General features: G+C 51.3%; 1 protein-coding gene across 1 annotated transcript; it reads right to left on the minus strand.

The window, feature by feature from the left end:
- Positions 1 to 1,518: 1,518 nt before the first annotated feature.
- On the minus strand, positions 1,519 to 2,475 carry LOC104834227 (olfactory receptor 14A16-like). Its single transcript, XM_010571397.1, has one exon. The coding sequence runs from the start codon at positions 2,473 to 2,475 to the stop codon at positions 1,519 to 1,521; it is 957 nt and encodes a 318-aa protein (XP_010569699.1).
- Positions 2,476 to 12,109: the final 9,634 nt, after the last annotated feature.

A 12,109-nucleotide genomic window follows, 5' to 3' on the forward strand; every position in this document is an offset into this window, starting at 1 on the left:
GCATCTCCAGGTGAGTTTTTCTTTTCCTACACTCATGCTTCCACAAGAAATGCAATATATAGAAATTCCTGCTTTGTAACTGTCCTTGCTGACACCTCCTGGCAGCTGCTTTGTGGCACCTCTCCTTGTGCTGGCCCAGCCCCACTGCCCAAACACGGTCCCACAGCCCCACTCTGCAGGCACAGCACAGGAAAGGGTACAGTCATAGATGGGGAAAGCTCCCCCCATTGTGATCCCAATGGCAGCCTTCAGATCACAGTTCCCCCACAACACTCCTACTTTTGCAGCTTCCCCAGCACCCGACCCCTGCCCTGCCACAGCCTTGACCCATGTGGAGCTTTGCAGACAGCTCTGCTCCAGGGTCTGCCAGGGTCTGGGGAAGGAGCGAGGCTGGGCAGGGCTGTCTGTTCCCCAAAAGCAGCCCTTGGCCCAGGAGGAAGGTGGAGGTGGCCTCCCAGCAAATCTCACCCTTAAATATGGGGTGACCAGCAAGTGCTGAAAATGGCTAATGAGAGATGCTGGGGGTGACAAAGACACTGAGCCACATTGCGCGTCTGTCCATGGCACCGGGGGAACAAACCGGCCTCCTCCTTTCCTCTGTACCTGCATGTCTTCACTGTTTTCCACAAGCCCCGTCACTGCACCACGAACCCCTGGTGTCAGTCCTTGCCCTGCATGGCCACACATTGCAACCTCTACACAGATATTTTTCTCTCCTGGGCACTTTCCAGCCCAGCCCAGCTCCCCCTAAACTATTCCCACCTCCCCTGCCCTCTCCCCAGTGCAGCCCAGTCTGGCATGGCCCCACAGCAGTGCCCACCACAGGCTGCGGCAGAGCTCTGGGCACTCACCCCACAGCCCCAGACCCTCTGAAGGGCACAGCAGCTCCTCGGGGGTGGAGAGGGCTGAGCCCCAGGGCTGGGGGGCATCTGTGGCACAAGGCCTGAGGAGATCCCCTTGTATGATGGAAATGCTGCTATGGAGGCCAGCTCTGTCACACAAGTGCCCATTGCCTGTCCTTGCCTGCGGTCACAGGCCTGCCACACAGCAGGACTCTAACCAAGCTTGAAGAGCACTCAGGCCTTCCACCAACCAAAGGGTTCAGAAGGAAAGCATGGAAGTGGGAAGAGAGCAGCTGGGGAAAGACCAAGCGCTGGTGCTCCCTGGCAGTGCTGCTGTGCTGGGACTCTTTTCTTCTTCCCCTCTGCACACAGGCACTGCTCCCTGCAGCTGCAGAGAAGGTCTTGGAGGAAGGATCTCAGAAAAACAAGTCACTGCAGGGCCCTTTATTTTGTTTAAACACACAGAGGTTACGGCTCCTGATTTGCACAGCCTACGGGGCACACAAAAGCTGGATATATTGTGAATTAGAAACTGGAGTAATGAAGACATTTCTTTGTGGAAAGCATTCAGATAAGTAAAACAAAGCAAAAACAGCAAATAAAAACCACACTCAAAACCCCAAATCACCGTAAAAGAAACCAGAAGACAGGTTGGGTCTGTAATGAGATATGAGTCCTATGAAAAAGACAACAGATACTTTATTCCTTCTGAAAAGCATCCAGTGATTAGTTTACTCAGGGCATCCTTGATCTCATGGTTTCTCATGCTGTAGATGAGGGGGTTCAAGGCTGGAGGCACCACCGAGTACAGAACTGCCACCAGCAGGTCCAGGGATGGGGAGGAGATGGAGGGGGGCTTCAGGTAGGCAAACATGCCAGTGCTTACAAACAAGGAGACCACAGCCAGGTGAGGGAGGCAGGTGGAAAAGGCTTTGTGCTGTCCCTGCTCAGAGGGGATCCTCAGCACAGCCCTGAAGATCTGCCCATAGGACAGCACAATGAAAACAAAACACCCAAATACAAAAGAGACACTAACTACAAGTACCCCAACTTCCCTGAGGTAGGCATCTGAGCAGGAGAGCTTGAGGATCTGGGGGATTTCACAGAAGAACTGGTCCACAGCATTGCCTTGGCAGAGGGGTAGTGAAAATGTATTGGCAGTGTGCAGCACAGCATGGAGAAACCCACTGCCCCAGGCAGCTGCTGCCATGTGGACACAAGCTCTGCTGCCCAGGAGGGTCCCGTAGTGCAGGGGTTTGCAGATGGCAACGTAGCGGTCGTAGGCCATGACAGTGAGAAGAAAATACTCTGCTGACATCAAAAAGACAAACAGAAAGACCTGTGCAGCACATCCTGCATAGGAGATGGCCCTGGTGTCCCACAGGGAGTTGGCCATGGCTTTGGGGACAGTGGTGGAGATGGAGCCAAGGTCAAGAAGGGCGAGGTTGAGGAGGAAGAAGTACATGGGGGTGTGGAGGCGGTGGTCACAGGCTACGGCGGTGATGATGAGGCCGTTGGCCAGGAGGGCAGCCAGGTAGATGCCCAGGAAGAGCCAGAAGTGCAAGAGCTGCAGCTCCCGCGTGTCTGCAAATGCCAGGAGGAGGAACTGGGTGATGGAGCTGCTGTTGGACATCTGCTGCCTCTGGGTGTGGAGCACTGAACAAGGAGGCAAGGGCAGTGACAAGTTAGGGCATTATTCTCTGACCAAAATCAAAGCCATTTCTCATAATACATGTTCACCGCATTGTTTCCATTTCAATGAGATCTCTGTTCAGCTCTGTGGATGGAGCTCTGGTTGGTGCTGGCTGCGTGTCTCGTGAGGAGCAGGACCTCTGCCCATTGGCTGCCAAGGAGTCAGCCCTGCTTTGCAGCAGTGGGTTTCTGGGAATCATGTCTGTTGAGGGGGGGTCAGTCCTGGTGTTTGAATTGGTCAGATGAAACTGCTCCTAACGTAAAAGTGTTTCTCTACATCTGCACTCCCAGGGCTAAGAAACCACAATCAAAAGAGTGTTTGAGAGAGAGGTTGGAGGGGGTAGAGCTCTCCACTATCTCACCTGGTGATTTTCTTGGATTTCAGAAACCCTCATCATTTGTGCTGCACTCAGTGAGAACAGAGCGAGTCCTGCGAGGCAAGCGGATTGCCTGTGGCTTAGTGCAGAGAAAGGGGAGCTGATCTGTCACTCTGTCTTGTTGCCAGCTACCCTGAGCTCGCACCTTTCTGAGATGGAGTGTATTCACACCCCTGTGTTAGCCTGAAAAGACTCCAGGCACTACTGAGAGCAGAGAGACCCACTGTCCAACACCAAGTGTCTCCCCCTTTCTCAAGGTCTCTGCACCCCACCTCTTGCCAAGGACACACATGGTTCATTTCACAAACCCAGCAGCATTTCCTCAGTCTTGCTGTCTCTGTGCTTCTCCATGGGGCATTCAGAAACACCAAGATGCTATGGGACAGACCTGCATCCTGGAGGGCAGCTCACAGCTTGGAAGGACACCCCAAGAAAATAGCCAATTGTCCTGATGATGGTATCTCAGGAAGGGAGAGTCAGCTCATTTCCTAGGGAATGACACAGGCTGCATTGCCCACAGCCCCACAGCTTGGAGGAGAGCTTGGACACCTGTAACCTTGTTCCCATGGACACAGCTGCATGGGAGGACCCACAAGTTCAGTGTGTGACTCTGCAGCTGAAACTCCCACCCCAGAGAAACAGACAGCAAGAACAAGATAACAATAGCAATAACACAGACAAGTGGAGAAACAAGGAAAAACACAGTGACGGTCTGGCTCAGAGAGGCAAGGGGAGAGGCAGCTGAAGTCTCAGGAAAGAGGTACCCTTATCCAGCTGTGCATGCCACCTCCCAGACACCAGCACAGCCAGGCAGTTGTTCTCAGTCCCTGTGCTCTACTTCAGGAGGCTCCTCTCAGACTTACTGATCACTCCAAGTTACAGCTCAGGAGTCTCAGGGACTTGTTCAAGCATGACAAATCCTTCTGCATTTCTCCTGAAAATTCCTGAAAACTAAGACACAGAAAACACAGACTCAGGAAAGCTCCTTAACTTTACAGCAATCCCTGCTTCGACCTTCCCCTTGAAAAGTGCCCTTGGAAATGTCCTGGGGGTGATCTGGAGCTGTGAGCTGCCCTGACCCACACAGCACCCTCTTGTCAGCAGAAGGACCCTGCCCTGCTGCAAGTTGTTTCTTCCACCCACAGCTTCTCCCCACTCTGCTGTTACAGTTCCCCAGGCAGGCTGAGTACTTACCCTGACCGGTGGCAGAGTCCCTGCCCCAGCACACAGCCCCCCACGGTGCAGGGACCCTGCTCAGAAGGACAGCCCTGGGCACCCCTGGCTGCACACCCACCTTCACACTCTGCAGCCATCCCCGGGTGAAGGCAGCTGACATGCCCTGTCCCTCTGAGGGTGCAGCAGGGAAGCTGTGCTCCAAAGCACGTCCTTTTTCTCTACACTGCACAAACTGTGAGAGTCCTCCTGACAGATCCCATAGGGTGTGGGATGTGCCAGCTTTAGGAGATCATTCCAGGAACCACAGCTGCATTGCCCTGCAGCTAGAGACTTACCCTGTTAAGGGCTGTGAAGATTTTCCTCCAAGTCAGCTCTTCTCTGTCCTCCCACCCCAGGCTGCCTTTAACTTCTCTCTCTGCCTCACTTCTCTCCCCTCGGTGCCTGCAGGCAGTGCCCTCAGCCCTGCTGCGCTTTGCAGAGGAGCTGCTCCTGGGCAGAGCTGTCTCTCTGCAGTGCTGCCTGCTTGCCATGAGCTCCCTCCATCCCAGGAGCCCAGCCCAGCTCAGCAGCAGAGGACCAGCCCAAGGCAGCACTTTCTCTGCCCCCTCTGGGCTGCCTCCAGGTGTCCCTGGGGCTCCAAGGGAACCTGCTGGGAAACAGGCTGAGGCAATCACTGATGATCCTTTCCCCATCTAGGGAGAGCCATTTCTTTCCTGAAATAAAACTTTCCGCTCAGTGACAAAGTTACAGCTACATGCCACCTTTTTTTCTTTCCAGAAATATAATCCTTCTCTCAGAGTTACTTTTAATGTACCACTTTTTTCGTGTTATTTTTTAGACAGGATACTCAGACAGTGAAAGGCAGGGATCTCCTTTACACCCGCTGAGGGAAGGGATCCATCGGTCAATGGTGGCGTTTCATCCTGCGTTTCTATTCATGGCATTTGAAGGAGACTCAGCTCCCTCCCATGCACACCACAAAGCCACAGGAGGTGGGATTCCTCTTGACTCTCTTCAGGTGTGCACAAAATAGGCACCTGCATGGGAGCTCCTTGTCTCAGGTCCCTTCTGAATTAATGGAGATGGAAGGCAGGAGTCAGGTGTTCAGATGCAAATACCTGTTGACATTTGAGTTGCCAGAGGTGGTCCAAGATACATGTAGGTAACAGCAAACTGTAATGGAGAAGTTCATAGAGGCAGGGCAACATCTTGGGAATCATGTATGAGCCTGGTGGGAAATTCCTTTGGCCAAGTGACATGACAGCTTATGCCCAAATAAAGGCCAAAAGAACCTTTTCGTACTCCTTATCTTCATGGCAGTTTATACAGGTATTCATATGAACAATTGCAGTCATGTACCATAGGGAGAGCTGGGTCTCCCTCTTTTCCATCAGCTGAATTTACTATACCTCCACTGACTATAATGGCATGTGTCCCATGTTCGTCCCCACATGGCCTAACAGAATTCAGGGCAGGTACTCTATTTAATGTCCAAATCCAGGGCCACAGAGCTGCACCAGATGCCTTGGCTGGCATGGACCTCACAGGACCTACAGGAAAGCAATTCCCATTCAGGCTGGTACATCACAGACACTCCAGACGGCATCGCAGAGAGTGCGATTTGGTGCCTGTGTGCCCTTGACTGATGCCATCAGTCAGAGGCATCAATCATCAGATGCCATCAGAGAGGCAAGGTCTATTCCTTCCCCACCCAAGAGCTGCAGGCATTGCATGAACATGAAGCAAAGTTGCACAGGGGTTTTTACTCACTCCCTTGATGATACAATCAATGAAAAGACCAAGAATTTTCAGAGTGTTCCTGGATACATCTTGTCTTCAAGGACAGCATCCTTCAAGCACAGCAATGGTCCATATCAAAACTCAGTAGAAACTCAGAAAGGAATTCAAGGGCACCAAGATGAACTTTTGGGACTTCAGGAAGTGTTAAAGAAGAAGAACACATAAGGTAGGACCACTGCTGAAATGAGGAAGCATAGGTGTAGGTAGATCTGAGGTACTCTACGTCACAGCCTCGCTTAATACCAGCCAGGTCTCCCAGGCCTTTGAGCTGTGAGGCAGGACTCTGGAGGAGAACAACCAGCAGTGGATGGGGATCAAGCCTGGGGTTACTCAAGCAAACTACACCCTTACCAGTCCATGGGAACCATAGGGGCTGCATCCAAGGGTGCTGAGAGTGGTTTTTTCTCTAGGAGGTGCTGGTCTGTTATTACCCCAGTAAGAAAGGGATTCGGACACTGTGAGCTACCTTTTAAAATTATGTTCATCATCGTTAACACTGTAAGGAGAGAATCATGCAGATCATCTTTGGTCCCTTTAGATGGTGGGAACCCCAGGTGGTGTAGCATTGAACAGGCCTTCGGCCCAAATGCAGCAAAGCATGCAGACCCCATCCGTAGAAGACAGTCTCCTGTTTTGGTCATTCAAGCTACTGTAGGATTTTCTTACAAGGAACAAGTCTACTCATCGTCTCAATAGTCAAACAGAAATGATGTTTTCATGAGAACATCTTGCTGCACAGTTAGATACAGGCAAGGCCACGCAGGAGATGTAATGTCCAGTACAGAGTGGGACCTGCCTGCAGGCTCTTGTGTGACAACATGCTGCTGAGGTTGTCCTGTGGCCAAGGGATCTGTGCAGAATAGCATAGGTTTGATGGCCGTGCTGTACATGCAGCACGGTGTAGGACAGCCCTAAGAACTCGATGTTCAATATTTTTCTGGTCAGGACCAGTGTTCAGGTTTCCCTGTGAGAAGTCTGTGGTCCAGTACACTGCCACAGCTGAGATGCTGTGGCCCAAATGTGCACTGCCAGGAGGAGCTGGAGACCCATGGCTTGTCACAGAACTGTGATGGTTTGGGATTAAACGAGACGTGGTGGGACAGCTTGCTGAGCTGTGGTGCTGCAATGGAGGGATACAGGCTCTGCCCAGGGAGCAGCAGGGAGGATGAGGACTATGCCCCCTGTATGAAGGGGAACCTTGGATTTGTGGGGGTCCTCTCTGTGACAGACAACAGGTTGGACTAGCTTTTGTCATTTAGGATCAGAGCAGGAGTCAGCAAGAGTGACCTTGTGTTTGCAGTTACAAACTGCTTGCTCAGGAAGAGGAAACAGAAAAGGTCTTTTGTCAGCAACCCCAGGAAGTCTCCAGGTTCATGAGCAGGTTCCTGTGGTGAACTTAAGTGCCCTGGCATTCCCTGGCAAGGCCAAGCAACAGGGTGCCAACAGCCTGAAGGCTATTGGGACAACTTCTTCAGACAGCTGCCAGGTGGGCCACCAAGGGTGATTCTCACCTGGACCTGATCCTGGCCAACAAGGAACAGCTGGTTAGGGATGTGATGATATTCAGTGTCAGTCTTGGCTGTCATGGCCATGAATTAGTGGGGGATGAGAAACCAAAAGGCAGTGAGTAAGGCCAGCAGCAGAGCACAGACCTGGGACTCCAGAGGAGAAGACTTTGACACACTCAGGAGACTGAGACAAGTGGTGCCATGGGAAGCAGCTCTGAAGGGTGAAGCAGCATGGGAAATCTGATAGGCCTTACAGGACAGCCTCTTCCAAGCACAAGAATGATCTCCCCAAATACCCTTGAAGAGAAGCAACCATCTCCGGAGGCTGCTTGTGTGAACTGACTGAGCTCCAGGGCAAAAAGGCAGCAGGCAGGAGGTGGAAGCAGGGAAAGCTGCCGACAGAATGTAGAAACCTTGTCCCAGGATGTAGGGATGATGCCAAAGCCAAAGGTCCCATTGCCTTGAGAGATGCAGGGGAGGATAGAGGCAGCAAGATGAGCTGATACTGGTTCATTAACCGTAAAAGAATAGACAGGGATCATGTGGGCCTGCTGCTGAGCTTCCTAAGTGTAGGAGCAGGTAAGGCTGAGGAACTGAATGACTTCTTTGGCTGTGACTTCTGCCAGGCCTTTGTGACTGGTGACAGGACCCTGGAGGAAAACAACCAGCAGTGAGTGGGGATCAAGTCAGAGGTTACTTGAGGAATGTCAGCCTTGAACAGCCCCTGGGAGCAGAGGGAAATCATCCAAGGCTGGAGAGGGAGCAAGCCAATTTTGTAGCGAGGCTCACTCTGCATCACTTTTGACAGATCCTGGAGATCAGGACAAGTCCCTGATGGCTTCCAAAAAAGTTGACAGCTCTCTTCCAACACAGGCCAGAGGATGACCAGGGGAACAAAAGGCTGTTTAACCTCCTATAGGAGAGCAGTGTGTCCCTGAGCATGTCCTCCTGGATGATATTTCTGGGAAGATGAAGAGGAAGGTGACTGGGCATGGCCAGCATGGATTTGTCCAGGGTGGATCATGAGAGACCAACCTCATGGCTTTCTAGGATGAAAGGGCTGGATTTCTGGATGAGGGTGGATGATCAGTGGGTGTCTTTTATTATATTATTGCATACAGGACATCTGGAAGGATGGCCGGAGGGATAGATGGATGGATGGATAAAGAGATGGGTGGAACTGGGATTGATGGTTCAGCCTCAGTGGGTCATAAAATATTGGTCTTGTTCTGCCTGGAGACCTCTAAGAATGTGGCACTGCAGACGTTTGCATCTTGACTGCGTGCCTCAGCCTGGGAGATGGGGATTGCCCCTGCTGGGGGGTGGCTCTGCCAATCCAGCCACATGGGTCTAGGTGGTGCAGACTTTACTTGAAGACATTCCTGTAACCCAAATACATTGGGATGAATGCAGAATTGGCTATTCAAAATCAAGCATTTTATTCACTTGGTCTCTTTGCTTTGACATCTTCTCACTTTGACTACACTCCTGAAATCTCTCTAATTCACCACAGAAAAATTGAAGACTTGTATTGGGTCTGGCTGAGATGGAGTTAATTCTCCCCATAGCAGCCCTCGTAGCACTGTGCTCTGCATTGGTAGCTAGAAAGGTGTCGATAACACACCAGTGCTTTGGCTACTGCTGAGCAGTGCTGGCACAGCATCAAGGCTGTCTCTCCAACATTTTTGCCCCCCTCAATGGCAGGCTGGGGCAGGGCAAGATCTTGGGAGGGGACATAACCAGGACAGCTGACCCGAACTAACCAAACATATTCCATACCATATGACTCAGTTATAAAAGCTGAGTAAAGGGAGATGGAAGGGGGGCGTTTTTGTCTTCTGGAGCAACCACTACACGTATGGAAGCCCTGCTTCCCAGGAAGTGGCCAGACAACACCTGCTGATGGTAAGTAGAGAATAACATCATTTGTTTTTCTTCGCTTTCGCGTGTGACCTTTGCTTTCACTTTATTAAACTGTCCTTATCATGACCCACAGGCCTTTTCTTATATTTTCTCTCCCCTGTCCAGCTGAGGAGGGGGAGTGATAGAGTGGCTTTGGTGGGCACCTGGCACCCAGCCAGGGTCAGCCTACCACAAGACTAAAGGCAAATTATGCCCAGGCTTGGCTCCTTGGGCTGTTTTGCATGCTAATGAGCCCTCTGGTGCCGAGTTCCTGAACTGCAGATCCTTAGAGACTGACCAAGCCTCTAGAGAAGTCCAAGTCAGAAGCAAACCTCCAGGTTTGTGAGGGTGTTAGCAGGCCCTGCTGAAGTCCGTCACTGAAGAGACCACACAGGGAATGAGCAGACAAAGTTCCTGTCCCTGGGGGTTGGTGAAGCAGGAAGTTGAGGCACTGGGTACATGAGGAAATTTAAATGTGGTGGTCACTGTGAAAGCCCTTGATGTGCTTCAGCAAGCTGGATGGCCAAGCCCTGACCCCCATCCCTTTGGGACGGGGCACCATTTCCTCTTGGGATGATCAGGGCTCTTCCTGGGGGCAATGTGAAGTGGGAGTGTGTGATGCTGCCAGGTACAGGTCAGCAGTACAACACCTTGCAGGTTCTGTGGAGGGTGGCTGAGGAGGCAACACAGCACTGGAGCTGTAAGGACCTCATGTCCGCTAGTGGGGCTCATTGGAAGAGACAGAAGCCATAGCCAAGAGAACAAGGGTCTCTGCTCTGTTGGGGTGTCAAAGCCCCACCAAGGCCCTCGGCCATCTCCACCACAGCTACACTGTCCTGTGCCTGTGCCTGCTTCCTTGCTTCCAACACCAAGCTGGGGTTTTCTGAGGATTTGCCAATGCCTGTGAGCTCCCCACAAGCCATCCCTTTTCTTTTAAAGCCTTGCTAATGCTCATTTACACCCAAGATTTCCAAGGCCTAGACTTGCTAGAATCCTCTATTTAGCACCACATCCCAGTGCTGAACTGCACATCCTCCTTCTTCTGCTGTTGCCTCAAATTACAAACTCAACCTGTTTCACTTCAGCATGACCCCCGCCCCGATAGCTCAAGTCTTTTCCCTGCCTTTAACTCACTCACTGATACACCTACATGGATCTCTCCGTGCACACTACATGGAAATGTCTATATCAGCCCGCATTTGCCCAGGAGGGGCCTGCCTTCCTGCCATCTTCCCAGGACAATCCTCTTCCTCAACCTCCACACACCGACATCAGCTGCCTTCCAGTTCTGTTTTCAGCCATGCTTGTAAGGATTTGCTACAGCCATTAGCAATACCCTTGTTTCTCACTAACATTCCTCAACCCTCTCTTGCAGACCTACACATGGCCAATTGCTCATGTTCAGCACCACTCACTCTTCAGGAGAGGTCTTGAGCATTTTGGATCTTCCTGGTGCTTTTTATAAGCTTCCTCGCTCCCTCCAGAGCTCATGAGAAGCTTTCTTGGCCACAAAAGGGCCTTGACGACCACCTCTTATGAAATGGTTGCCTTTTTATGATCATCTGTGCAGAAAGAGTAGTCACACAAAAGTACCAACTCTATCAAAATGGGTGCTGAGTGAAGTGTCAGTAAGAACCAGGTGAGCCACCCCCATGCCTGTGGCTTCCTGGAAAGGCATCTGTCCTGAGAATCAGATCCAGCCTCTGCCAGGCTCTGGAGAGGAAAACCAGCAGTGTCCAGGCCACCTGGGCAAAATAAAGGGCAACCTTTTGCAAGACCACCCTTCATCTGAAGTGCTTTGGATGTGTCCCTGAGGATGGGCTATCATGCCTTATATGGCAGACACTGATTCCACTGGCATTACCCAGGGGGGCTGACACAGATGTAGACTGCTACGTTGCAGATATTTACATTTGGGCAGGTTAATGCTTTTTGGGGTAGATACTGAGACTCCTAGGGAAATCACACAAACACGTGAAGGATTATTGAAGGACTTTCTCCAGTTTCCCCATCCTCCTTAGGAATGGGAAACCCACTGGCTCACATGGCATCCATCATAACCCCCACGCCCTTCCCCCCAGGCAACTCCTCAGCCAGTCATGTCACAGCCTGTCCCAATGCATGGGGTTATTCTGAGCCAGTGCAAACCTTGTCCCCTTTGCCTTGTAAAACTTCTGGAGGTTTCTTTGGCCAAATCCACAAGTGTCTCAAGAGCCCTCTGGGCTGAAAATACACCACCTCAACATGTAAGGACTGTGGGCCACTGCCTCAAGCAGTGGATGAATATGGAGAATTACAGGACACTGCAGGTGATGAAAGAGAACGATGCACTTCATGGAGTTGCCTACCAAGGTGCAAAATGCCACAGGAACCCTCTCAAAAACACCAGAAGAGGCTACAAAACAAGTAATGCATGGCCAATGGGGAAAAGATTAGCAGGGTAGTCTGTTCTTTTTGGATGGTGCTATGATAGTAAAACAGGAGCACTTGTAGTTTCAGGGAAGTAAAATGGAAGCAAAGAATGTGGTCAGGGCTGTTTGGGGTCACTTGCAAAGCAGCCCAGCACCTGATGTGAATGACTTCTGTGGCCAGGGAGAACCTGAGAGCTTTCCCTCATTGGAAGACATGAAGGGGAGGGAAGGACAGCATCATTCATTCATGCTGGAAGGGACCTTGGCAGGTGTCTTGACCAATGTCCTGCACAAAGCAGGGTCAGACCAGGTTATTCAGCTCTTTATGTAAACATTTCTTCATCACTTTCCAGGATCAAGCCTTTGCATATTCTCTGGGAAACAGCTTCCAGCGCTTCACT

Source organism: Haliaeetus leucocephalus, unplaced genomic scaffold, assembly GCF_000737465.1.
Source record: "Haliaeetus leucocephalus isolate CR32 unplaced genomic scaffold, Haliaeetus_leucocephalus-4.0 Scaffold321, whole genome shotgun sequence".
In the NCBI taxonomy this organism is placed as follows: domain Eukaryota; kingdom Metazoa; phylum Chordata; class Aves; order Accipitriformes; family Accipitridae; genus Haliaeetus; species Haliaeetus leucocephalus.